The sequence below is a fragment of the Onychostoma macrolepis genome, chromosome 03 (genome assembly GCF_012432095.1).
Source record: "Onychostoma macrolepis isolate SWU-2019 chromosome 03, ASM1243209v1, whole genome shotgun sequence".
Taxonomy (NCBI): domain Eukaryota; kingdom Metazoa; phylum Chordata; class Actinopteri; order Cypriniformes; family Cyprinidae; genus Onychostoma; species Onychostoma macrolepis.
Window position 1 is genome coordinate 54919782 of NC_081157.1, and position 27876 is coordinate 54947657.

At 40.2% G+C, this 27876-nt stretch overlaps 1 protein-coding gene across 1 annotated transcript; it reads right to left on the reverse strand.

Annotated features, from left to right (window-relative positions):
* Positions 1-836: 836 nt before the first annotated feature.
* On the reverse strand, positions 837-26138 carry LOC131536585 (myosin heavy chain, fast skeletal muscle). Its single transcript, XM_058769622.1, has 39 exons — positions 25464-26138; positions 25155-25298; positions 24924-25080; positions 24336-24363; positions 24118-24232; positions 23936-24028; positions 23596-23659; positions 23400-23498; positions 23215-23318; positions 22898-23036; positions 22696-22814; positions 22420-22569; positions 22170-22340; positions 21787-22093; positions 21467-21533; positions 21293-21384; positions 21096-21213; positions 20856-20979; positions 8255-8391; positions 7910-8165; positions 6041-6283; positions 5781-5957; positions 5543-5688; positions 5368-5458; positions 4847-5236; positions 4646-4772; positions 4427-4545; positions 4133-4329; positions 3866-4049; positions 3618-3783; positions 3400-3524; positions 2942-3250; positions 2623-2826; positions 2404-2529; positions 1663-1833; positions 1469-1573; positions 1287-1382; positions 1039-1170; positions 837-942 (listed from the first exon to the last, which is right to left on the reverse strand). Exons 1-39 carry the CDS (start codon positions 25662-25664, stop codon positions 925-927), a joined length of 5811 nt encoding a protein of 1936 aa, XP_058625605.1. The 5' UTR covers positions 25665-26138; the 3' UTR covers positions 837-924.
* Positions 26139-27876: the final 1738 nt, after the last annotated feature.

The following is a 27876-nucleotide window of genomic DNA, read 5'->3' on the forward strand; positions in this document are numbered from 1 at the left end:
TTAATTTTATACATTTCCATCTTAAGAATTCTGATAAAGTCAAGTGACTCTCAAGACTTTCCTAGAACTGATAAAACAAGTTTAAATGCATGCTATTTTAAGGTGAACATAAATTGTTACACTTTCCACACAAGTAAGAATTTGGGAATTGTGAACAAACATGAAACTAAAAAAATATTGACATATCGTAATGAAACCATAGTCTATGTGAAGGAAATGTGAGTGGTAATTTGCTGTTAGAATTTAGAAAACTTGACTGATGAATATGAAAATTTTTTAATGTTCATACAGAAGTTCTTTCTGATTTGCTGAAAGGCAGATATTGCTAGTGTGTGCTATGCAATGAGCCATGGCTTTTACCATTGCAAGATTCATAACTTTGTCATACACAGTTCCTTTTCTTGGTTGATGCAAGCGGAGGAGGATGAATGAAAAGCAGCCGATGACATTATGAAGTGTGCCTTTCACACAAAATTATGTGCATTATGTAGTTTAAATCCTGATGCTATCCTATTTAACCATATCATTTAATATTTATTCAATACTCAAATTGTTTATTCGTCAATAAAGTGAGAAGATGTGACTGTGTATCTGTGTTGTATTGCAGTATGTATAACAGATTAACTTATGTCTCTTTTGTAATTTAGCAGAATTGTGAAGCTAAGGTATTTCTTTGAAAATATACACCTGCACATTGAGTACAAACTTAGACCTACTTTTCATTAAAGGCATTTATTATTAGTTCATGCATTCCCTGATAATTGAACCAGTCATCATGGCATTGTTGGATCCATGATCTATCCATGAGCTACAATAATAAAAACAGAGAGTGACTTGAAAAAATATATTTAATGGACATTTAAGACACAGCACAAGTAAGTCATATTATATGCTTCCTTGTAGATGTGGTGTGATGTATCATCTTCATTCTTCATCCTTGGTCTTCAGAAACAGAAAAGAAAAATTAATAGTTATATGCTGTTTTTTTTAATACCAAACTTATTTATATATGTATACATATATTAAGCTTTATAATACCTTCCCAGCTTCACGGCTCTTGGCTCTCAACTTGTTGACCTGGGACTCAGCGATGTCAGCACGCTCCTGAGACTCCTCCAGCTCATGCTGCACCTTCCTGTACCTGGACAGGTGAGTGTTGGCCTGCTCCTCCTGTTAGGATGACATAAGATATCCAATCCCTTTCAGAGCATTGCACTCATGGCACTGAATGAATTGAATAGAAAATGTCTAACCCGAACACTCAAGACATTTGACTTTAGACTTACAGCTTCTTCAGCCTGGCGCTTGTAGGCCTTCACTTTCAGCTGCAGCTTGTCCACCAGATCCTGCAGTCGGGTCTCGTTCTTCTTGTCTTCCTCAGTCTTTGGGTGTAAGTATTGTTGATGGTCTTATTTAAACTATGTATATTATAATGAAATTTAAATTCCTAAATCCAGTGTAGTTTTACCTGGTAGGTGAGCTCCTTCACTCTCCTCTCATATTTGCGCACTCCTTTCACAGCGTCTGCACCACGTCTCTGTTCAGCTTCAACTTCAGCCTCCAACTCGCGCACCTTCAGTAGAGAGTTATTGTTGTCACCTGTCAAATCTCTACCATAGCCAGTTATACCATAGCTAGGACTGTATTTAGCTTGTAATTTACCCTGGACTCCAGTTTCTGGAGCTGTTTCTTTCCACCCTTCATGGCCAGACTCTCAGCCTCATCCAGACGGTGCTGCAGGTCTTTGACAGTCACCTCCAGGTTCTTCTTCATCCTCTCCAGGTGAGCACTGGTGTCCTGCTCCTTCTTCAGCTCCTCAGCCATCATGGCAGCCTGAAATATAAGCCAATTCAAATAAACTAGCCAAAACAGACAGAAATGCCTTCCATGAAGGGTCCCTTGAGGGGGGTGTCTCTCCTCAACCACCACCAGTGTGCAGCATCCACAATGGCGCCAATGCGCTCACCACACACCCGCTACAGGTGGAGAGGAGAGAGAGATAGAGACAATCAAGTGGATGGGGATTATTAGGAGGCCAAGATTGACAAAGGCCAGTTGTGGCAATTTGGCCAGGACACCAGGGTTACACCCCTCCTCTTTTTCGAGAAGTGCCATGGGATTTTTTAAATGACCACAGAGAGTCAGGACCTCGGTTTAACGTCTCAACCAAAAGATGGTGCTTTTTGACAAGCATAGTGTCCCCGTCACTATACTGGGGCATTAGGACCCACACAGACCACAAGGTGAGCACCCCCTGCTGGCCTCACTAACACCTTTTCCAACAGCAGCCTAGTTTTCCCAGGAGGTCTTGGGCTGCAAGGTGATTTGGCTGTGGCACATGCAGATAAACAAAGTCAAATAACTGTTTAATTTAAAATAGAGCAACAGAATGTAAGTGCTCACATCAGTGATGGCCTTCTTGGCTTTCTCCTCTGCATTTCTGGCCTCCTGGACTGCATCGTCCACCTCACCTTGAACCTGGACCAGATCAGCCTCAAGCTTCTTCTTGGTGTTAATAAGGCTTGTATTCTGTGGGATTTAAGCAGGTAGCTTAGTGTACATTTAACTAAAACTTGGTTATCATGTAACCTGAATTTGCTGCAAGTAAAGTTTTTTCTGTACTTGTGAGTGCAGCAGTCCCACACGCTCGCTGGCATCCACCAGCTCCTGCTCTGCCACTTTGCGGCCTCTCTCTGTTTGCTCCAGGGCAGCTCTCAGCTCCTCAATCTCTGCTTGCATCAGGTTATTCCTGCGCTCCACCATGGCCACCTGCTCCTTCATGTCCTCCTGTCCTCTGACAGCTTCATCAAGGTGCAGTTGGGCATCCTGTGGAAATGTACTTTTTTTGTTAGTTGCATTTCATGATTCGTTTAATTCATGTATCATATTCATATTATCGGACATTGTATGTTTTGCAGTTCCTCATTCTACAGAAAGATACCTTGAGTTGGCCTTGGACATTCCTGAGCTGTTTCTGGGCCTCAGCAGCCTGGCGGTTGGCATGACTCAGCTGGATCTCCATCTCATTCAGATCTCCCTCCATCTTCTTTTTGACTCTCAGGGCATCATTTCTGCTTCTGACCTCAGAGTCCAGAGTGCTCTGCATGGAATCGATCACTCTTTGGCTGTTCCTCTTGATCTGTTCCATCTCCTCGTCCTTCTCAGCCAGCTTCCTGTCAATCTCGCTCTTCACCTGGTTCAGCTCCAGTTGCACACAAAGAATCTTGGACTCTTCATGCTCCAGGGTGCCCTATAAGGAAAAAAGGGCAAAATTGTGACTTTTCAATTTATTGTTATAAATGGCAGCATTTATGGGGAATGAACCATTTCATATTCATTGAGTAATATTATTGAAAACAATGGTATCATAATGTTAATATTGTAGAAAAGGAATAGCACCTCAGCCTCTTCAAGTGCAGTCTGGATCTCTGATTTCTCAGACTCTACTGTCTTCTTGGCTTTCTCTAACTCATGAATGCTCTTTCCCGTCTCTCCAAGCTGCTCAGTGAGGTCAGAAATCTCCTCTAAAGGTGTTTAAAAAGTAGAACTATAACATGTTCTGTTTTAATACATCTCTTTTCTTACATCTTTGGTGTACAAAAAAAAGTTCAATTTACGTTGTAGATTCTTGTTCTCCCTCTTCAGGGTCTCAAGCTGGTCAAGAGCTTCCTCATAGGAGTTCTTCATTTTGAAAAGCTCAGTGCTGAGAGAACGAGCTTCTTTCAGAGCACCTTCAAGTTTAGCTTGGCCTTCCTCATACTTCTGCTTCCACTCTGCTAGGACCTGAAGAAAAAGGTAGTCGTTGTTAATTAGTCGAGTCCATGCCTCAAGGTTTAGATTTAAAGATTATCCACATCCTTCTCACCTTGTCAAAGTTTCTCTGCTTCTTGTCAAGGTTGGCAGCCAATGCATTTGACCTCTCCACATCAATCATGAGGTCCTCTACTTCACCCTGCAGTCTCTGTTTGGTCTTTTCCAGAGAGGCACACTTGGAGTTCACCGCTTCAATGGATTCTTCAGCATCCTGCAGACGCTGGGCAAGCTTTTTCCTGAAGAAAATGGTGTAAAATGATAAAATCATACTAGATATTAAATGTAGGGTGCTGGAGACATTGTTCTTTGTTGTATTTACTTGGCCTCTTCAAGCTCCTCAGTGCGCTGGATGGCATCAGTCTCATATTTGGCTCTCCACTGGGCCACCTCACTGTTGGCCTTAGACATTCCACGCTGGAGTTCAGCTTTGGCCTCCTGCTCCTCCTCATATTGCTCTCTGAGCAAGTCACAGTCATGGCGGGCAGACTGAACCGCATGGGCCAGAGCATTCTTGGCCTGTACGGCAGCATATATTGAGTTTTAATCTTTACAATTATTTAGATTATCGAAACTTAATTTTCAAAATTAACTTATTAATTTTGTATAACTCTACCTTGACTTCTTCCTCAATATGCCTTTTTAGTTCCTCAATTTGCTGTGTATAAGCCTGTTTTCCTCTAGTTAGCTGTGAAACAAGTGCTTCTTTCTCTTCCAGTTGGCGGCTAAATTCACCTTGGAATCACGTTAGAAATATTACTATGAAATTTAATAAAAGAGAAACTTATTAATCCTTTAAGGTTTTTACATGTGTACCTTATTTGCCATGCCTTACCATTTTCAGTCTGAAGTCTTGCACGTTGTGCATTCATGTCATTCAGCTGACGAACATTTTCATCACTCTTGGTCTTGATTTCACTCAGCTGGTCTTCCAGGGTACGGCACATCTTCTCTAAATTAGCCTTAAAACGTACAGGGTTATATACAAATGTTTGTAAAGATGCTTTTATATTTAATGATTCTCTAATGACATTACCTTTGCTTTAGCCACAGCTTCCATGTTGCTTGTCAAGTCATCAATCTCCATCTTGTATTCACTTTTCTCCTTCTCCAGCTTCTGCTTGACCCGCTGGAGGTTGTCGATCTGTTCTCCGAGTTCAGCCACAGTGTCTGCCTGCTTCTTTCGGAGAGCTGCAGCTGTAGCTTCATGCTGCAAGGTAGACTCTTCCAGATCACGACGCAACTTCTGGAATTCGGCTTCACGCTTCTTGTTCATCTCAATCTGGGCAGCAGTGGCACCACCAGCTTCCTCAAGCCTCTCACTGATCTCTTCAAGTTCCCTGGAGAGATCAGCTCTCTGCTTCTCCACTTTAGCACGAGCGGCCCGCTCTGCCTCAATTTCCTCTTCCAGCTCCTCGATGCGGGCCTAAATGCAGGGGGAAAAACATTTTGTGAAATTTATAATGTACTGCAATATAATGTAATAATGAAATGTATAATGCCCAGCTATCCAAAAACTTAGCAGTTTCACGTAGACAAGATTAGGGTTAGTGTTACCTGAAGTTCTTTGATCTTCTTCTGAAGCTGTGCTCCCAAAGTCTGTTCATCCTCAATCTTGCTGAGAAGCTGACTTATCTCAAAGTCCTTCCTGTTTTTAAAGTATTATTTTGAAGAACATGCCAAATACTTATTTTGTGAAATTTTAATGTCTGCTCATTTAATGTCTGCTCACTTTTTGATCTTCTCATCTGATTGTTGTTTTTCATTCTCCAGGTCCATTATGGACTCCTGGGCCAGTTTCAGATCACCCTCAAGCTTCCTCTTGGCTCTCTCAAGGTCCATACGGAGCTTCTTTTCTTGCTCCAGTGAGCCCTCAAGCTATTGTGATAGAAACCAGAGCATTAAATTCTGGTATATAACAATTAATTTAGCTTTGATTGATGGTCTCATACTCATGCCAAAAATCTTACATCGTCCACTTGCTGCTCAAGCTTTGTCTTAGCTTTAGTCAGAGTGTTGACTTTGTCTTCCTCTGCCTGAAGGTCATCAAGAGTCTGCTGGTGTGCCTCTTGGAGGGCTTTCTTCTCTTTGGTCAGCTTGGCAATGCTCTCATCCTGAGAGGCCATCTCCTCCGTCAGGTTTTTCACCTAAATTGAAACATTGTTTATTGATTTCATGCTCTAGAGCCTGAATCACAATCAGCAGTGTGACCATGACAAAAAATACTGACTTTATTTTCTTTTGCATGTTTCTCCTTCTCCACTTTTGCCAATGTGAGCTCCAGGTCATCAATGTCTTTCTTCAGCTCGGAGCATTCATCCTCCAGTTTCCTCTTCTTGGCGGTCAGTTCAGCATTGATTTCCTCCTCATCCTCCAGTCTCTCGTTTGTCTCTTTGAGTTTGGCCTCGAGCTGGATCTTGCTTTTGATGAGGCCTTCACATCTCTCCTCAGCATCAGAGAGGTTTTCAGATTCCTGTTCATTGACATGGATGTAGTTAATGACTTATGTTCATAGCTATAGTATCTACAGGTGCATATCAATAAATTAGAATGTCGTGGAAAGGTTAATTTATTTCAGTAATTCAACTCAAATTGTGAAACTCATGTATTAAATAAATTCAGTGCACACAGACTGAAGTAGTTTAAAGTAGTTTAAGTCTTTGGTTCTTTTAATTGTGATGATTTGGGCTCACATTTAACAAAACCCCACCAATTCACTATCTCAACAAATTAGAATACTTCCTAAGACCATTTAAAAAAAACATTTTTAGTGAATTGTTGGCCTTCTGGAAAGTATGTTCGTTTACTGTATATGTACTCAATACTTGGTAGGGGCTCCTTTTTGCTTTAATTACTGCCTCAATTCGCCGTGGCATGGAGGTGATCAGTTTGTGGAACTGCTGAGGTGGTATGGACACCCAGGTTTCTTTTGACAGTGGCCTTCAGCTCATCTGCATTTTTTGGTCTCTTGTTTCTCATTTTCCTCTTGACAATACCTGGTGAGGTCTGGTGAGTTTGCTGGCCAGTCAAGCACCATGGTCATTTAACCAACTTTTGGTGCTTTTGGCAGTGTGGGCAGGTGCCAAATCCTGCTAGAAAATGAAATCAGCATCTTCAAAAAGCTGCATGAAGTGCTCCAAAATTTCTTGGTAAACGGGCGGCATCACAGTCTGTGGAAACTTAAAACTGGGCTTCAAGCAACTTGGGCTATGAGCTTCTCCACCCTTCCTCCAGACTCTAGGACCTTGGTTTCCAAATGAAATACAAAACTTGCTCTCATCTGAAAAGAGGACTTTGGACAAATGGGCAACAGTCCAGTTCTTGTTCTCCTTAGCCCAGGTAAGACGCCTCTGACATTGTCTGTGGTTCAGGTGTGGCTTAACAAGAGGAATACGACAACTGTAGCCAAATTCCTCGACACGTCTGTGTGTGGTGGCTCTTGATGCCTTGACCCCAGCCTCAGTCCATTCCTTGTGAAGTTCACCCAAATTCTTGAATGGATTTTGCTTGACAATCCTCATAAGGCTGCGTTTCTCTCAGTTGGTTGTGCATCTTTTTCTTCCACACTTTTTCCTTCCACTCAACTTTCTGTTAACATGCTTGGATACAGCACTCTGTGAACAGCCAGCTTCTTTGGCAATGAATGTTTGTGGCTTACCCTCCTTGTGAAGGGTGTCAGTGATTGTCTTCTGGACAACTGTCAGATCAGCAGTCTTCCCCATGATTGTGTAGCCTAGTGAACCAAACTGAGAGACCATTTTGAAGGCTCAGGAAACTTTTACAAGTGTTTTGAGTGGATTGGCATGTCACCATATTCTAATTTGTTGAGATAGTGAATTGGTGGGTTTTTGTTAAATGTGAGCCAAAATCATCACAATTAAAAGAACCAAAGACTTAAACTACTTCAGTCTGTGTGCATTGAATTGATTTTGAAGGATGTGGCAGCTCGGCAGTGGATGCGGAGCTGCCATATCCTTCAATTTAATACACAAGTTTCACAATTTGAGTTGAATTACTGAAATAAATGAACTTTTCAACAACATTCTAATTTATTGAGATGCACCTGTATATTAGGATCAGTAAGAGCCAAAATACTCACAGCTGTTACTTGCAGCTGAAGGTCATTTTTCTCTTGAAGAAGTGACACCATTTTCTCCTCAAGCTCCTTCTTTTTTGCTAATGCCTTTGTCAGATCCTCCTTCATTTTTTCGTAGTTCTCCTTCATGGCTGCCATTTCTTTCTCAGTCTCTGCACTCTTCAGAAGAGGCTTAATCTTGAAGTACAGCTTCATCCATGGCCAATGTTTGACATTCATGAATGAACGGATGTTGTATTGGATGGAATAAATTGATTCTCTGTGTAAATTGTAATCAGTAAATCAGTCAATATCAATCTGTGGTGCAAACCAGTTGGTTTCCTAACAGATTTGTAAGTTGATTTGTACCTCCTCTCCATCATTTTGACAAACTCCTTCCTCATGACGTATCCACGGCACAAAGCTTGAGTCATGGTAACCAGCTCTGCTAGTTTTTCATCTCTCATCTCCTCAAGAGTACCCAACAGACCAGCTTTGAAGAACACCTACAAGAATATTTAGAACATTTTAATTGGTACAATGTTGAAGAAGCCAAGTAGTCCTCAATATAAATTAGATCTGGGTTATGGTATACTGCCTGTTATACAGGGTTTTTTCCTGCATAGAGAATTATGAGGTGGCCACTCCATGAACTTTGGTGCTGCCTCAACAAACCTCAGGCAGGCAGTCACATGCAAGCTTCACTGAACATTGTCAATTAAGGATTGTACTCAAAAGTGCATATTTGAAGAAATATTTATGTCATTACACAAATTTACTTTATATTTCTTGGAATCGTTATCTCTATATTCTTTATCTACTGAATTATTTAAGCTAACCCAAGATGGCGGCGCGAGTACATCGCGAGGCTCTGGGTCTCTCCAGATTTTGCAATTTTGCGGTATTTTTCTTACTCATCTCGGCCTGTTCGTGCAGAACAGTTGTGCCTTACATCGTACACCCGTTGTGAGCTTTTGGATATCGGTTTGCAAATTTCCGACACTTTTATGGACAATCTTGACTCCTTCCTGAGATCGCTAGGACACCCGAGGCTATGCACCCTACCCGGCCGGGCGGAAGTGCTCGCAGGCGGCGTCGAGATCGTAAACAAAGGCGGGGAAGCGCGGAGGACTAAGAGCTAAGCTAAGGCTAACACCACACGGCTCTCTTTACCCAGCATTTTCCTTGCCAATGTACGGTCGCTAGTGAACAAAATGGAGGAGATTCGACTCAGCATCACACACAGCAAGAAACTTTTTAACTGTAACGTCCTAATCTTCACGGAAACCTGGTTAAACAGCGGAATACCGGACACCGCTATTGAGCTAGCGGACGCCACACACTCGGGCGGATAGAACATTAGATGGCTCGGTAAGACCAGAGGTGGTGGATTGTGCATTTACATTAACAAAGCTTGGTGCACAAACTCTGCTATTGTTGGGAGTCATTGTTCAGCTAACCTTGAGTTTCTCATGGTTAAATGTAGACCGTTTTATCTACCGCGGAGTTCACTTCCACCATTATAACTGCAGCCTATATTCCCCGGATGCTGATGCCAAGCTTGCTATGAAAGAACTTCACGCAGCCATCAGTAAACAACAGACTGATCACCCGAAGCGGCTTTTATTGTTGCAGGTGACTTTAATCACTCAAACTTAAAGTCAGTGCTACCCAAGTTTCACCAGCATGTTTCCTGTCACACCAGAGGAAACAAAACCTTAGACCATGTTTACACAAACATGGCTGGAGCTTACGTTGCGACACCCCTCCCCACCTGGGACAGTCAGATCACCTTTCTTTGTTCCTCACCCCAAATATGCACCCCTCATCAACCGTGTGAAGCCATCAGTGAAGACCATCAAGGTGTGGCCTGCGGGGCAGATTCCACACTCCAGGAAAGGTTTCTACACACAGACTGGAGTATGTTTGCTTCTCAAGCCACCAGTGACTCTTACACCACCTCTGTATTGGATCATATCAATATCACCATTGACAGTGTTACAACCCAGAAACAGATCACCACATATCCAAATCAGAAGCCTTGATGAACAAGGAAGTGCGACTCCTGTTGAAGTCACGCAACACTGCCTTCAGATCAGGAGATGCACAAGCCTACAGCACATCCAGAGCAAACCTGAAGAGGGGCATCAAAAGGCCAAGCACTGCTACAAGCTAAAGATAGAGGGACACTTTTCCAACTCTGACCCTCGACGCATGTGGCAGGGCATTCAGGCCATCAGTGACTACAAACCCACCCACTCCACCCCGCAGCCACTGATGTCAACTTCCTGAACGAGCTAAATTACTTTTATGCTCGCTTTGAAAGAGACAACAGAGAAACTGCCACCAAGCTCAATCCCTCAGATGACCACCCACCAATCATACTCTCCTCCACAGATGTCTGCAAGGCACTGAGCGGATCAGCGCGCACAAGGCTGCTGGACCAGACAACATCCCTGGTCGTGTTCTCAGGGCATGTGCGGAGCAGCTCGCTGGGGTTTTACAGACATTTTCAACCTGTCTCTTGCCCAAGCAGCCGTACCAACATGCTTTAAATGCACTTCCATTGTGCCAGTGCCAAAACACTCTAGTCCGAGGTGCCCTAATGACTACCGCCCTGTAGCACTCACACCCATCGTCATGAAGTGCTTTGAGCGGCTGGTCCTGGAACACCTAAAAGACTCTCTACCATCCACATTGGACTCACACCAGTTTGCCTACCGTAGCAATAGGAGCACAGAGGACGCAGTTTCCATGGCACTGCACTCTGTGCTCACTCACCTGGACAATAAGAACACTTATGCACGTATGCTGTTTGTTGACTTCAGCTCAGCATTCAACACTGTCATCCCAACCAAGTTAATAGCCAAACTTGGAGACCTGGGCATCAATACCTCAATGTGTAACTGGATTTTGGACTTCCTGACCAACAGACCCCAGAATGTTCGATCAGGATTCACCTGCTCCACATCCATCACACTTAACACTGGTGTACCACAGGGCTGTGTGCTAAGCCCGTTTCTCTACTCCTCTTCACCTCCGACTGCAAGCCTGTGTATGGATCTAATTCCATCGTCAAGTTTGCAGACGACACCACGGTGATTGGCCTCATCAGTAACAACGATGAGACTGCCTATAGGAGGAGATCCAGCACCTGGCCACATGGTGCACTGAAAATAACCTGCTCCTCAACACCACCAAAACGAAGGAGCTCATCGTGGACTTCAGGAAGGAGTCAAGAGGCACACACGACACCATCCACATCAATGGAATGGCTGTTGAGCGTGTCTCCAGTTTCAAGTTCCTGGGGATCCACATCTCGGCGGACATGTTGTGGAAAACCAACACCTCCAGCCTGGTCAAGAAGGCTCACCAGCGCCTCTTCTTTCTGAGGACACTGAGGAAGAATCAGCTCTCCTCAGCTATCCTGGTGAACTTCTATCGCTGCGCAATAGAAAGCATCCTGACCAACTGTGTCACAGTATGGTATGGGAGCTGCTCTGTTGCGGAGCGCAAGGCACTGCAGCGGGTGGTGAAAACTGCCCAGCGCATCACAGGGACTCCACTACCTGCCATCGAACACATCCAGAGGAAACGCTGTCTGCATCGAGCTCGCAGCATCCTTAAGGACTCCTCTCACCCAGCCCACAGACTGTTTTCTCTCCTGCCCTCCGGCAGGCGTTTCAGGTGCCTCCGGACCAGGACCAGCAGACTAAAGAACAGTTTCTTCCCAGAGCTGTCTCTTTACTGAACTCTAACCCCGTTGATCCACTCCCTCATATATTATTAACTCTTCTCTCCTACCTCACATCTGCCTTATTTGCACTACTGAATGTAAATTTTATTACAGTAACAACTGTTTACTTTTGTATCTTGCACTACCATACCTAAATTGGATTATGCTCATTTGCACTGCCGACTGTTGTTACATTATCAATGCTTACATTAACATTTTGCACCGTATGTCTAATTGTATTACGCAATCACTTCCACTGCACTTTTACACCTTGTTTATAGTAATAGTCATCTGTATATATATTATATTGATAGTACATATCACCTGTAAATTCTGCTTATAGTAATAGCCATCTGTATATTTATTCACTATACATATTCACCTGTAAATTCTGTATATTTATTCACTATACATATTCACCTGTAAATTCTGTATATTTATTCACTATACATATTCACCTGTAAATTCTGTTTATATTAATAACCATCTTTCTATATATATTTATACATATACTCAGTACATATCCTTGTCCTGCACTTATTCAACCATTGTATATACTGCACTTGCTACTATTGCACTTCTGGTTAGACCTAAACTGCATTTCGTTGCCCTGTACCTGTACTTGTGTAATGACAATAAAGTTGAATCTAATCTAATCTAATCTAATTTGATCTGATACTATTTAAACTGAACTGAGCTGGATGATGACATCACTGATTTTAATAATGAAATGCCTTTTGCTGAAAATTGAGTGTTTAATCTTGTCATTTTACATTATTGACACTATTTTCCTATTCTGATATTGGAAAGTTGCTTTGACACAATCTGTATTGTTAAGAGCGCTATATAAATAAAGGTGACTTGACTTGACTTGATGAACATTAGCTGCTTTCAGTGCTGTCTGCCTGTGTAAGGTCATAAGATTTAGTTTTATTTTCTAATAAGACTCTTTATAAAAAATTGATAAATTGGTATATTGGTATCAAAGCGATGTGGGCCAGGAGCAACTGGATTATAAGGAGTCGATGAAATTTAATCAATGTATGTAATCAAGATGGTGCCACGAATGGCTGACTTGACGTGGAGCTCTCCTATTCTTTTGCTGTTTTTGTTTGTTTGTTCGGTGTTTAGTCATTACTTTTTAGAAAAGTTGGTCAAACTTTATCTTAATGTCCAATTCTCGTTATTAACAAACCATTAACTATGACTTTTGCCTCAAACTCCTAATTTGCTACTTATTAATAGTTAGGTAGGTTTTCAGAGCAGATAGCATCGTGGAGTTAACAGGGAAAACAAAATGCGGTGGAATATATTTCTTCATAAATGAAAGTCGGCGTTGTTTTCTGAAGATGTGCTCTCCTAATTTAGAGGCGCTCTTCATAAACCTTGTTCATTATTCATTATTGTGAATGTTTACGTCACTCCAGACTCGCTTAGCATTGCAAAAGCTGGCTGAACAAAAAACTGAAATGGAGCAACGGTACCCGAATCCTCTTTTAATCATGTCACAAGCCAAAAACTCTGGTTTTGCTGTCTACACGATAACACTGCAACCAAGACATTGGTTGTCTGGTTCGATTGCTTCAGTCTGTTGTGCTGCTGAGAGGTTTGTGTTTGTAGCTCCGTGTACCTTCGCTTTTTATTGAATCTCTACCTTACTTTCAATCCCTTTTGTCTAAAGTGATAATATATAACTTAATTCCCACCATATTTCTGGTGTTATCTTTCAAACTAATCTAACTAATTTGATCGTTCCCCTTTAAAAACCGCGAGTGCAGCTTGTTAGCCCGTTAGCTTGTCACTCGCGGTTCCATTTGCATTTCTATTCGCGCCTATTATTATTTGATTTTTCCCTCGCTCCGTTTTTCACGAGCTCATCAAACAACAGTGGTAAGTGGTAAGTTAAGTTGGTATCATTCATCAATCACGGTGAGTAATGGCTTCTTCTCCTGCTATTGTTGTTTGCACTGTTTGCCACATGTATAGTTTATCTGTCTCTGTCAGCAGCGAGGATTCACATGTGATAAATGCAGGGAAATAGTTAGGCTGACAGAGGAGGTTTTAGAACTAGAGACACGCATCCAAACTTTAGTTGAGGATAGTAAGAATGTGAGGGCTGTAGATACTGCTTTGGATGCGACTAGCTCAGGGAGTCCTGTACATTGTTCGGTTTCGGTTTCGGTTGAGCCCGTGCAGCAGGGCAGCTGGGTGACAGTGAGGCGGCCTAGTCGCGGGTCAAAACACCACTCTTCCGTTCCGATCAGAACATCAAACAGGTTCTCCCCACTCGGTGACGCACCCACTGAGAAACCTGATGAAAGTGCTCTAGTTATTGGCGATTCTATTGTACGGAACGTGAAAATAGAGACACCAGCCACCATAGTCCATTGTTTACCAGGAGCCAGAGCGCCTGACATCTTGGCAAATTTAAAAGTGCTGACTAATGCTAAACGTAAATTCAGTAAGATTGTTATTCACGTCGGCGTTAATGATGTTGGACTTCGCCAGTCGGAGATCACCAAAAATAATGTTAAAGAGGTGTGTGAACTTGCAAGTACGATGTCAGACACTGTAATATGCTCTGGTCCCCTCCCTGCTTACCGGGGTGATGAGATTCATAGCAGACTGTCGTCACTTAATGGCTGGATGTCTAAGTGGTGCCCGCAAAATAACATAGGCTTTATAGACAATTGGAAGAATTTTTGGGGCAGACCTGACCTGTTGAAAAGAGATGGTGTTCATCCCTCCTGGGGTGGTGCCGCTCTTCTCTCTAGAAATATGGCACATAGTCTTAGAGTTCGTACTTGACTAACTGGAGCCCAGGTTAGGAAGCAGACAGACTAGCTAAACCGATCGTCTGCTAGCTGCCTCACGTCACAGAAGTCAGTTAACTCTCAGCACATAGAGACTCCTTCACCTAGATATCACTCTATAGAGACTGTGTCTGTTCCCCGAACTAGAAAATACAGAAAACATCCAAACCAAAGTAATAGTAACAATTTAATTGATGTTCAACAAATAAAAAACCGATATAATACAGATAAACACATGATAAAGCTTGGCTTATTGAATATTAGATCCCTTTCTTCAAAAGCACTTTTTGTAAATTATATGTTCACTGTCCATAAACTAGATGTGCTTTGTCTGACAGAAAACTGGCTAAAACAAGATGATTACATTACTTTAAACGAGTCTACACCCCAAGATTACTGTTACAAACATGAACCGCTTCCAAAAGGTAAAGGGGGAGGTGTTGCTACAATTTATAGAAATATTTTCAGTATCTCTCAGAGGTCGGGTTTCAAGTATAATTCGTTCGAAGTAATGGTGCTTCATATAACGTTATCCAAAGAAACAAGTGTTAATGATAAATCCCCTGTGATGTTTGTACTGGCTACTGTATACAGGCCACCAGGGCACCATACAGACTTTATTAAAGAATTTTCTGATCTTCTATCGGAGTTAGTACTGACTGCAGATAAAGTCCTAATCGTTGGTGATTTTAATATCCATGTTGATAATGAAAGAGATTCGTTGGGATCAGCATTTATAGACATTCTAAACTCAACTGGTGTTAAACAACATGTGTCAGGACCTACTCATTGTCGAAATCATACTCTAGATTTAATACTGTCACATGGAATTGATGTCAGTGGCGTTGAAATTTTGCAGCAGAGTGATGATATCTCAGATCATTATCTAGTCTCCTGTATATTCCATATAGCTAAAGCTGTAAAGCCAACTTCTTGTTACAAATATGGTAGAACCATCACTTCTACCACAAAAGACTGCTTTATAAATAATCTTCCTGACTTATCTCAGTTCCTCAGCATATCCAATAGCTCAGAACAACTTGATGATGTAACAGGAACTATGGACTCTCTCTTTTCTAGCACTTTAGATGCGGTTGCTCCTTTACGCTTAAGGAAGATTAAGGATAAGAGTCCAACACCGTGGTATAATGAGCACACCGCGCCCTAAAGAGAGCAGCCCGGAAAATGGGCGCAGCTGGAGGAAAACTAAATTAGAGGTATTTCGTTTAGCTTGGCGGAAAGTACCCTATCCTACAGAAAAGCATTAAAACTGCTAGATCTGATTACTTTTCGTCTCTTCTAGAAGAAAACAAACATAACCCTCTGTATTTATTCAATACAGTAACTAAATTAACGAAAAATCAAGCATCAACAGGTGTTGGCATTTCCCAAGAGCATAGCAGTAATGACTTTATGAACTACTTCACTTCCAAGATCGATACTATCAGAGATAAAATTGTATCCTTGCAGCCATCAGCTACAGTATCGCATCAGATAGCGCACTATAGATCCCCTGAGGAACAATTTCATTCATTCTCTACTGTGGAAGAGGAAGAATTGTATAAACTTGTTAAATCATCTAAACCAACAACATGTATGTTAGACCCGATTCCATCTAAACTACTAAAAGAGCTGCTTCCAGAAGTCATAGATCCTCTTTTGGCTATTATTAATTCATCGTTGTCATTAGGATATGTCCCCAAAACCTTCAAATTGGCTGTGATTAAGCCTCTCATTAAAAACCACAACTTGACCCCAAAGATCTAGTTAATTACAGACCGATCTCAAATCTCCTTTTCTGTCAAAGATACTAGAAAAGGTAGTATCCTCACAATTATATTCCTTCCTAGAGAAAAATGATATCTGTGAGGAATTCCAGTCAGGATTTAGATCATATCATAGTACTGAGACTGCTCTCATTAGAGTTACAAATGACCTGCTTCTATCATCTGATCGTGGTTGTATCTCTTTATTAGTTCTACTGGATCTTAGCGCTGCGTTCGACACTATCGCCTTAGCATGGTTCAAATCGTACTTATCTGACCGCCATCAGTTCGTAGCAGTGAATGAAGAGGTATCATATCGATCACAAGTGCAATATGGAGTACCTCAAGGCTCAGTACTAGGGCCATTACTTTTCACGCTTTACATGTTACTCTTGGGAGATATTATCAGGAGACATGGTGTTAGCTTTCACTGTTATGCTGATGATACTCAGCTCTATATTTCTTCGCAGCCTGGTGAAACACACCAAATTGAGAAACTAACGGAATGCATAGTCGATATAAAAACTGGATGACGAGTAATTTTTTACTGCTAAATTCTGAAAAAACAGAGGTGTTAATTATCGGACCTAAAAACCCCACATGTAATAACCTAGAACATTAAGTGCGTTTACATGGACCCTCTTAATGCGATTATAATGAAATTTTGGCGATATTGCGATTATGCTTTACCTCATGTAAACGCAATACTTGATCTAAATAATGCGATTAAGCTCATAATCGCAGCAAGCATAATCGTATTAACATAGGTGGCGTACGCCGATTTTAATCGGAATATACAGGCATGTAAACACCTTAATCGCAGTATTGCCGCTCTGACCAAAGTGCGCATGCGCTTGTGACATATATGAATAACGTGACACGCACCTGTAATAATACGAAGATTAGAAACGATGGAGGGAAAAAAGCATCGCATTCTGAGGAAAACACAACAAGCTGCCAGCAGTCTCTGTTCCTTACCCTCATCCAGAAACGGTGAGTAGAACGCGACGGCAGCGTATAGGCAAACATATTCCATCATATTTCTATGGCGCCAAAAAAGCGTGGAATACATACAAAATCATTATGCATTAGACGTAAATAAATTAAAACAGCGACCAGTCCAGCGAGTCCATCATTTGTGCTGTCCAGTGGGGTATGTGAATAATGGCAGTAAAAAATTAACCACAATTCTTAGCGAATAATAAGAATAATGGAAATTGTACATTACAATTATAGCAAATGATTAAATCATATAAATGAAAAACTTCAAATAATGAATAAAACACAAATATAAGAAATACATTAACTTATAAATTAAAATGCTCCATCGGGACAAGACCACGGGATACTATTTAAACTAAACTGAGCTAGACAATGACATCTCTGAATTCAATAATGAAATGCCTTTAACTGAAAATTGAGTGTTTAATCTTATCATTATACATTACTGACACTCTATCCTCCAATTTGATACTGTTAAGTGCTTTGACACAATCTGTATTTTTAAAAGTGCTATATAAATAAAGGTGACTTGACTTAATACGTCAGTCGCCTTGGACTTTTCAGCTATTGATGTCACTATAATGGCACTTTTCCACTGCATGGTACAACTCGGCTCGGCACAGCACGGCTCAGTTCGGCTCAGTTTGCGTTTCCACTGCAGTTTAGAACCGCTTTAGAGTGGGCAGGATTATTTACATTGTCGTTATAGTTGCGCCGCCTCTACTGATGTGACTCCTGAAAAACTTTTTCTTTCTGCGTCGCTCCATCACGCTCTCGCTGGATCCCGTCCTCGGCTATCAACGAGAGGACAGTCTGTAATAGCCATTTTTTTGGTTGTTAAAAGAAAGGTGCGCTCATTCAAAACAGCTGCGTTCGATCCTTTGCTGGCTGTGCTGATTTAAATCTAGCGGTTCTGTTGTGTCTCGTGTTGCAGGTAGATTCTCTCCGGCCAATCAGTGATCAGCAGAGTTTACACGTCACGTTTTGGTAATTTTACGGTTCACTTGGAACCTCGACCGAGGTGGTACTAAAAAAAGTACCAGGTACCAGGTACTGTACCCAATGGAAAAGCCCACAAAAGTGAACCGTACCGAACCATACCGTGCCGTACCATGCAGTGGAAAAGCACCATAAATGTAAATGAACACTTGAATAGAGAAAGTACCTTATTTAAGAATTTAATGTTAATTGTGTAAATAAATAAATAAATATATATATATATATATATATATTTATTGTTTTGTTTTTGAAAACACCTAAAAGCCAATTCACTGCCATACTCCAGGGTGAACACACTGACCAAGAAAAACAAAATAAGCCTTTTTTTTTTCTTTTTTTTTTTAAGTTTTTGTGGAAGTGTGAACTGACCATAATGCTGTTAAGGCCTAAGTATACTTTGTTATTGTACGCGTATGCTAGCGTATGCAGTCAAACGTGTAGCCTTTCAAAAGTATACTCCATTTGAAGTTGTGTTTGAATGCTCCACACATGCGCTCTAGAAAGCTTCATTCATGTTCAGTGTCTGCTCTATTTTTCCCTGTTAAGTAATGACTGATAACAAATATTTATGAACTCTTTTAAACCAAAGCTGAGTGTCTGTTGTTGCAGTTTCCGCTCGCTGTTTTGTTGTCATTCTCCGTCTCTTAGATTAGTTTTCTACTGTGAAACAGTGGACCGGGACAGTGTTGCCACCTTCAAAAAAAAAACTGAGTACTTAAAAATTAAGAATTACTTCAGTACGCATGTGCGACCTGAGCGTACAAAGTACTCGCTGTTACAAAAATCGAGTGGTGCACGTTCTGATGACACAATTTGCCTCACCCACACTGTACACTGTCCCTCGCGTACACATAAAACGTGAAGTATACTTTGTTTGGGCTTTAGGTGTGAGATTCATTCAGCTTGGTTTGCTGTAATACAGTTATTCATAAGTGCACCAGTGTGAAGCATAATTCCCTCCACATTTGCTGTATATCCATAAAGTGATATTTTTTTTAAAATGGTGAATTGCCAAAAAAAAAAAAAAAAATTGAAGTGGGTTGGTTAAGGGCCTGGATTGGCTGATGTATTATAATGCTTGATTCAGGTTCAATGTGGGAGCTTGTGATTATTTGTGCATGGTTAATGATGGCTCTTAAGTGTTTAAATGCTATATGCGTATTAAGACTTGCATATTTGTGCATAATGTTTTGACCCTGGATGCTTACTGAAGGGTAATCTTTCATTTATGTTCCAGAAAAATCATGAGCATTCATAATTTTTGTTGGTTCATGCTGAACTGGTGTACTCTCTAAATGTACCCTTTATTTTATATGCTTGTATTTATATGTGTGTGTGTGTGTGTGTATGTGTATGTATATATATATATATATATATATATATATTTATATGGATGTTCAAGTGTTATATGTTGAGTGTTTGTACAACTGTAAAATGTCAGGTGTCAATGCTTTAATGTTAAACATGATTAAATATTTGTGCAGAATAATGTCGTTGTTGTGACTATTCATCTGGGAGGGGTGTGTATCAAATGGCTTGATTATGGTTTTGTTGAGGCTGACATGTGGAACCCATCTGGTTCAGCGTATAAGGCCAGCTATGGTCATACAGGTGGCTGAGATATGGATCTGTCATGGCCCTTGTATGGCCTGTAATTTAGCTTCCAGGTTTAGTCCACCTGTGGATCAGGCTCAGGTGTGGCTCCGTTTTGGGCTTTCTGGTTAAAGACTGGTGTTGATATGGTTTACTTAAGGTTGTGTTTTGGTTCCAATCTTACATTTTGATCTGGCCCAATTCAGGGCCAGATATGGGTAATTAACTTGGCTGAGACTCGGGCCAACTATGGCCCATGTGTGGCCCTTGTCTGGAATCCAGACCTGGTCCACACTAGGACCGTAATTCATTGCGGTATGTGGGCCAAGTAAAAGCTGGTTGTGTGGGCCGGAGAAAAATTGCTATGTGGGTTGTAGAATATGCTTTAATTTGATTACTGACATTTTCTTCAATCATCTATTTATCTGAACCCCTAAAATACACTGCTTGTAAAAGGTTCATATGATTAGGATTGTACCACCTGTTAAAATAATATAATAAAAATACAATTTAGCTAGAATGCTGACAATTGAGTATTCTAGTGATTTTATATCTGATTTAACAGTTTGGGGAAGCATGAATTTCCTAAGCACAAAGGGGGTCCATATAGGACATGACGTGTAGCCAAGTATGGTGACCCATACTCGGAATTTGTACTCTGAATTTAACCCATCCAAGTCCACACACACAGTAGTGAGTTGTGAACAAACACACATACTGTGAACACACACACCGAGCAGTGGGCAACTATTTTTGCTGCAGCGCCCAGGAAGCAGTTGGGGGTTCAGTGCCTTGCTCAAGGGTCTCACCTCAGTCGTGGTATTGAAGGTGGAAGAGAGCGCTGTACATTCACTCCCCCCACCTACAATCCCTGCTGGTACCCGCGACTTTTGAGTTACAAGTCTGACTCTCTAACCATTAGGCCACGACATAGGAATGTTATGATTGTGTAGTGTGGCTTTAAGATTTGTTTTTACTGGAAATACGTAAATTATCAAGTCATTAATTATAATTAGAGAACTTTTTGTTTGGTCATGTAGTATATTAACTGAGGAGCTCACCTTGGTGTGTCCAAACTTGTATTGGGTGTGGTCAACATCAATAGAGCCCAAGAGTTTCTCTGAAGCCTTTTTGTTGTCAATGAACTGTCCCTCAGGGATGACACTAGCATTTAATACTTTGTATCTAGAGGAAATTCATAGGAGAGTCATCTTCTTGTGAAACCACAAAAACATATTCTTAAGATGGTGAAGATTAGGTGGTGCATCATCTGCAATTAGGAGGTTGCAAAAAGTCTTTACCTCTGCTTGAAGTCACCATATAGGATTCTGCTGGGGAAACCCTTCCTGCAGATTCTGATACCCTCCAGTACACCATTACACCTGAGCTGGTGGATAACCAGGAAGTTCTCCATCAGACCTGCAATGCAAATATTCTTAATGTTTAAGAAGTATTTTCAAAACTGTGATGAATTTGAGTCTTTAGGAATCAAGTTTACCTGGAGTCTTAGACTCATTTGGAATCAAGCAGCGCACAAAGTGAGGGTGAGTGCTCCTCAGGTTAGTCATCAGCTTACCCAAGTTCTCCTGTGGAAATGTTGATGAGAATAGTTCAGTCTTTAATGGAGAAGATGTTCACATCCTTCATTAAAATAGAGAATTGTGTTTACCCTAAAAGAGCAGACACGGTCTGGAAGGAACCACCCTTCTTCTTGCCTTTCTTTCCACCGCCACCCTCTGCTGTTTTATGTCAAAGAAAGAAGTTATTATTGGTTTTATGTTGCTTTATATTAAGCTGTTCAACAGACTGGTATCTGATAATAACATATTAACTGCTCTGTTATCATCTTGCATAGATATGCTTAATGTTTTTTATGAAGTTTAGAATGTGTGATCACATGGTGTGCTACATTGAGATACAGTTATCTTTTCTCTGGTTTGCACGTCATTAAAAATTAATATTGAAGAATTCAGGAAATGCAGATGTTCATACCTTCAGCACCCGCAACAGCGGCATACAGGAAGGCCAGCACTTTGAGAGATGACTTTTGGTAAAGTTGCACAACAGAGTCGTTCAGTGGATCCTTGTTCTTGTCCAACCAGCCAGCAATGTTGTAGTCCACAGTGCCGGCGTAGTGCACCAGAGAGAAGTGGGCCTCTGCCTTACCTTTGGCAGGCTTGGGCTTCTGGAAAGCTGCACATTTGCCCAGATGCTGGTCATGCAGCTTGTTTTTAAAGCTTGTGTCTGTTGCCTTGGGGAACATGCACTCCTCTTCAAGGATGGAGAAGATGCCCATTGGCTGTTGAAGAAATATTCCACACTCAAGTACAGGCACAATGAGAACTGACATTTTAATTTACTGAACGTCCTCTTACCTTCTCAATGAGCTCAATGCAGGCAGCCAAGTCCATACCAAAGTCAATAAACTCCCAATCAATACCTTCTTTTTTGTACTCCTCTTGCTCCAGAACAAACATGTGGTGGTTGAAGAACTGTTGCAGTTTCTCATTTGTGAAGTTGATGCAAAGCTGCTCCAAGCTGTTGAACTGATAATTAAAATTATTACTGCTGACTGTTATGTTTTATATCTTGATTCTTACAGAAACACTAATGACGGATGCTCACATCAAAGATCTCAAATCCAGCGATGTCCAATACACCAATGAAGAACTGTCTAGCTTGCTTGGTATCCAACATCTCATTAATACGGACGACCATCCACAAGAACATTTTCTCATAGACAGACTTGCAGAGAGCCGAGACTGCATTGTTCACCTGAGAAATTCAAAGGTCAGTGTAATTGATATTAGACCTACTTTTTTTTCAATAAATAAATCTGTTTTCTGAGTGTCTATGGGATATTTCTAGGTTTTTTCATCTATTGAGAAGGTAAGCGATCACCTGTGGTACTGTCTGGCCTTTGGTCACCATCTCATTCCCGACCTTCACTCTGGGGTAGCACAGAGCTTTCAGCATGTCAGCAGAGTTGATGCCCATGAGGTAGGCGATTTTATCAGCCACTGAGGAAGAATATTTTTTAGAAATTATTCTTACTAACAAAGAGAATGTTTGAATGTAAATATGTGCTGATAGAACATCTTACCCTCAGTGCCGTCAGGTTCAGCCTGCTCCTCTCTCTGCTTCTGTTTGAACTTCATGTTCCCATGATGCATCACAGCACCTGTCAGCTTGTAGATGCTGATTTTCTCATCAGCACTGAATCCCAGAATGTCAATGGCAGTCTGTTTTTACACAGACCAAATAAAACACAATGCATTAATATGCAGTTTATATTGCATGTCATGCAGTATTAACACCAGTTCATGCTATTGTTGTTCTTATTAATTTCATGTCAGAAACATTGCTTGTAACCTGAAAATACCACTACTACTAATAATAAAAACTGAGTTGTCCACATACATCTGTGGCAATGAACTCCTCCACATCATCGATACTCTTGACAGTGATTTCACCTTGACTGATCATTGGATAGTCATAAGGGTTGGTGGTGATGAGCAGGGCCTCTGTAAAGAGTTGATGTGCAGCATGTTAACAGTGCTCTCAAACAAGGAAATAACTGAAACACAATCCTGTGGATTTCTCACCGAGCAGTTCTGGCTTGTGTCCAGTCATGAGCTGGTAGAAGATGTGGTAACTCCTCTCAGCAGACAGCTGGAATGTCACTCTCGACTTTTCCAGCAGATCTGTAAAAAGTGATGAAAAAAGACATTGAGTTCAATTGATTAATCCACCTGTTAGTCTCCAAATAAAAATATTTGGCTTAAAACAATGATGTCTCACAAGTTTCAATATCAGCTGAGGCCAGTTTTCCAGTGGTGCCAAAGTGAATCCTGATAAATTTACCCTACAGAGATTGAAATAATTTAGAAAATCTGAACTGCTTAGCAGTTTTGAAAGTGTGACTGATGTTGTACAATGTTATAATGATTCATAATCAGAGCACAGTGTTCCTGTGGCTCAGTGGTAGAGCATTGCGTTAGCAGCGCAAAAGGTCATGGGTTCAATTCCCAGGGAACACACATACTGATAAAAAAAATGTATATCAGTAAGTCGCTTTGGATAAAAGTGTCTGCTAAATGTAAATGTAATGTATAAATGTATTCATAAGTGCATAACTTACAAAACGAGAGGAGTTGTCATTCCTCACAGTCTTGGCATTACCATAAGCTTCCAGCAGAGGGTTGGCTGCCACAATTTGGTCCTCCAGTGATCCCTAGATGTTATTGTAGGGCAGTAGATAGGTATGAGGTGAAGCACAAATACTGTAATCAATAACACCGTCTAGAAAAGGTATTCACAAACCTGCATTTTTCCAGCGACCGGCTCTGCCTTCTTTGCTCCAGACATCGCACCAACAGTTGCAAAGTACTGAATGACACGTTTTGTGTTCACAGTCTTTCCTGCACCAGATTCTCCACTGGAGATTGACACAAAATCATCATTTAGTCATACATTTTCAATTAATTTATGTATATAATTGAAAAGCTTTAGCTTATTCCATCAGAGCAATATTTACTCACGTAATCAAGACAGACTGGTTCTCACGATCTGAAAATAAAGCATGGAATGTAATAGGATTACCAAAATAGGTAGAAATTGTTTGTGAAGAATTTTTTGGGATTTTTTTGTTGTTGTTGTTGTTCTTGCATTTACACATTAATAGGTTGTTTATTTATATTGATTCATGTAAGTTTATATAGAAAAGGTTTGGTGCCATATAAGTGGGGTTTTTTTGTGTGTGTATGTGTGAAGTAAACCAAAGTAGTAGTACTTATAAAGCACTTACCAAATGAATGTATTCTTTAACTTTAGAGAGAGGTTTTGCATCTGTTGAAAACCTCATCTATGGTTTACAAGCTAGTTTTTAACTAAAGATGAAAAAATATCAGTCCTCTTTTATACAGACTAATTTACTTTTTTCTAAAAATGTTTAATGAATAATATAAAATGCCATACATACTATTTGTATTTAGTTTATTGATCTTACTCACAACAACAATTCATAGACAATGAATCATACACTAATACTTCACACTAGTTATTGTAAAGTGCATTTTTATTTTTATTTTTAACCCTCATGTATTGACACACTTCCAGAATCCACTTACCAGTGAGCATGAACTGGTAGGCATTGTCGGAGATGGAGAAGATGTGAGGTGGGGCTTCAATCCTCTTTTTGCCTCTGTATCCAGCCACAACAACTGCATCGTACACTGGGAGCCACTTGTAGGGGTTGACAGTGACGCAGAACAAGCCAGAGTAGGTCTGAAACAGAGATAGATAGTTTTACAATGCTGCCGTCCCATCCTAGCAATAAAACACTATTTACTTAGACTTACGTAGATCATCCATGCTGCGTAACGCTCTTTGAGGTTATACAGCACACAAGGCTCATTGAGGTGGGTCATAATGGCCATGTCCTCAATTTTGTCAAACTTGGGAGGATTCATGGGGTGAATATCATCTTCTTTTACTGTGAGTGTCTGTAATAAACATTGATCAGTAATCAAGAAGGATGAGACTTTTTGTGCACGTTTTGTACAATATTTCACTGAACTTGTTTAACTCCTGCAGACTCAGTTACAGTAGCATTTGAAATTGTTTTTTGTTTTTTAAATTAATTATTTTTTTTAATCTATGATACTTACTTTCCCACACAGAGTTTTGACAGTAGCTTTGCCACCCTCTCTGCTAAGAAGAGTACCTTTCAGATACATCTCTTGTGGCTCTGCCACAAAGAATGCCGTTTTGGCATCAAAGGGGGTGTTCTGAGCCTCGATTCTCTCTTTTTCTGTCTTCCGGAGGTAAATGGCCGCCGGGCCGAAACACTCCATTTCACCATCTCCCATGATGGCACTTCACTGTGGAGCAGAACTGACATCATAATGCTGGCAAACTTAATTTGGTTAACTTTTTAACTTTTGTTTAATTTTTTCAAACTTCTTTAGCTTTTAACTCTAATACGTTAAGATATTTGTTCATTTACTAAAACCAATTAAAGAACCTTCCAGAAATATTATACTGTATTTTTAGCATCATTTTGCAAGTGAAGAACTTTTAATCTTACATTATTAGCACTTTACCTTGTAAGATGTTCAGAGAGAAATATCAGCCGTCAAGTTCAGGATTCTGGAAAAAAAAAAAAAAACAGTAAACAAACCAAATTAAAAAACAAACAAACAAACAAACAAACAAACAAACAACAACAACAAAATTATTGCATGGTGTTTTAACTACATATGTTAGAGTATATATGCTAAAAAATGATTTCAAATGTAGACACATATAAACCATTTTCTGAAATTGCAGATAAGTGGCATATCTTACCCACCTTTTATAGGCTACTGTGCTACCAACAGTGGCTGCCATTTATATAGTGTTGTTGCTGAACAGTCAGCAGAACTGTCCAGCTTGATTTGGTCATGTAATTCTACTTGGTGTATGGTAATGTAACTCTGTCCTAGTGGAAAATAGAATTCAAGTTGACATTCTTTTCTTGTTTGTCATTTTAAATTTTTTTTTTTTTTTTTTTTTTTTTTTGGTTTGCTATAGCATGCACGTTTTTCTTTTTCTTTTTTAATTGTTTTACCTTATCTAAAAATATTTTATATACATTATTTTGTAATGTAAAATAGCATGCTCCTAGATTTTTGTATTATGTACTTTATATTGTTTAAAATGTTTTACAATCCATGCATTATGTAGGTTGTCATATGTGAACTTGTTTGTTTGTAATGTTTAATTTGATTTAACAGCTCTTATTTCAGTGTAGCATCCATAAAAGGAATACAACTTGGCACAGAAGAGTAACTTGGTTTGGATGTGGAGAAGTAGTCAGCTGTTACTGGTATTGAGTTTCAGGTGTGACAGCAAGACCAACAAAAGCTGATGACTAAAAGCTTTTATTTTTAGTAAAGGTAATATAGAATGTATTTTTTTAAATGTATTTATCGATTGATATCGATTAAAATTGCTAAATCACCCAATGTCATACACCATACTGACATATTTTGTTTCTGTGTTTGTTTTTGGACATTTAGTGTCCATATTACTTCCTCTTCAAAGTCAAGATAAAGTTATGTTTGCATATAATGTCAACTTTTTACACAAATTAGTTTAAATCTTTTTTTCTTTTATTGTATTTAAACCACAGTGGTCACTACAGTCTTATTTCATAGTAACATTATGACTCTCATAGTTATAAACAGCATGATCTTATATGGAGAAAACATTAAATATAGCACTGTGAGCTCTTCTGTTTGTATTATGAGGTTTAGGTCACTCATCCAGGCCACAGTGAAGACTTATCGATCCTATCATGACACCAATAAGATCTATCTGTACGTACACAGATTTTTCAATTCAATGTACCTTTAAAAAAAAAAGTAATGAAGAGTTTGAGAGAGTGCTGTTCATTCACAATCCCCACCTTCAATTCCTGCCAGCGCAAGAATCAAACCAGCAACCTTCAGGTTACAAGCCCGACTCCCTAACCATCAGGCCACGACTTCCCCATAAACACAAGTTTATGTAGTTTATATAAACAGAGTTTATATAGAGTTTACATAAACACAAGTTTTAAATAGTGAGTTTTATTTTTCTGTCAATTCCAGTGAAAATGAATCTTAATTTTACACCATGCAATGACATCCTAGAGAATTCCATATTGTCAAGTCACTTAAACAGTTTTGGGGGGATAATTTTCATCTCTGTTTGGATTTGAATGTTTGAATGGTAACACACACACACACACACACACACACACACATACATACATAGTTTAACTAAGACCATCAACAATACTTTCACCCAAAGACTGAGGAAGACAAGAAGGACGTGACCCGACTGCAGGATCTGGTGGACAAGCTGCAGCTGAAAGTGAAGTCCTACAAGCGCCAGGCTGAAGAAGTCTAATGTCAAATGTCTTGAGTGTGTGGTTTTGATATTTTCTAGACAATACATTCAGTGTCATCAGTGCAATGCTCTGAAAGAGGTTGGATACCTTAACAGGAGGAGCAGGCCAACACTCACCTGTCCAGGTACAGGAAGGTGCAGCACGAG

Excerpts from the sequence above, each read along its gene's own strand:
- LOC131536585 (XM_058769622.1), bottom strand. The coding sequence starts at position 25,664 with ATGGGAGATGGTGAAATGGAGTGTTTCGGCCCGGCGGCCATTTACCTC. Across the intron at positions 23,037-23,214 it reads AGGAGTTCATTGCCACAGAT|ACTGCCATTGACATTCTGGG; the intron begins GTATGTGGACAA and ends GTGTAAAAACAG. Across the intron at positions 3,784-3,865 it reads AGCAGAGAAACTTTGACAAG|GTCCTAGCAGAGTGGAAGCA; the intron begins GTGAGAAGGATG and ends CTTTTTCTTCAG.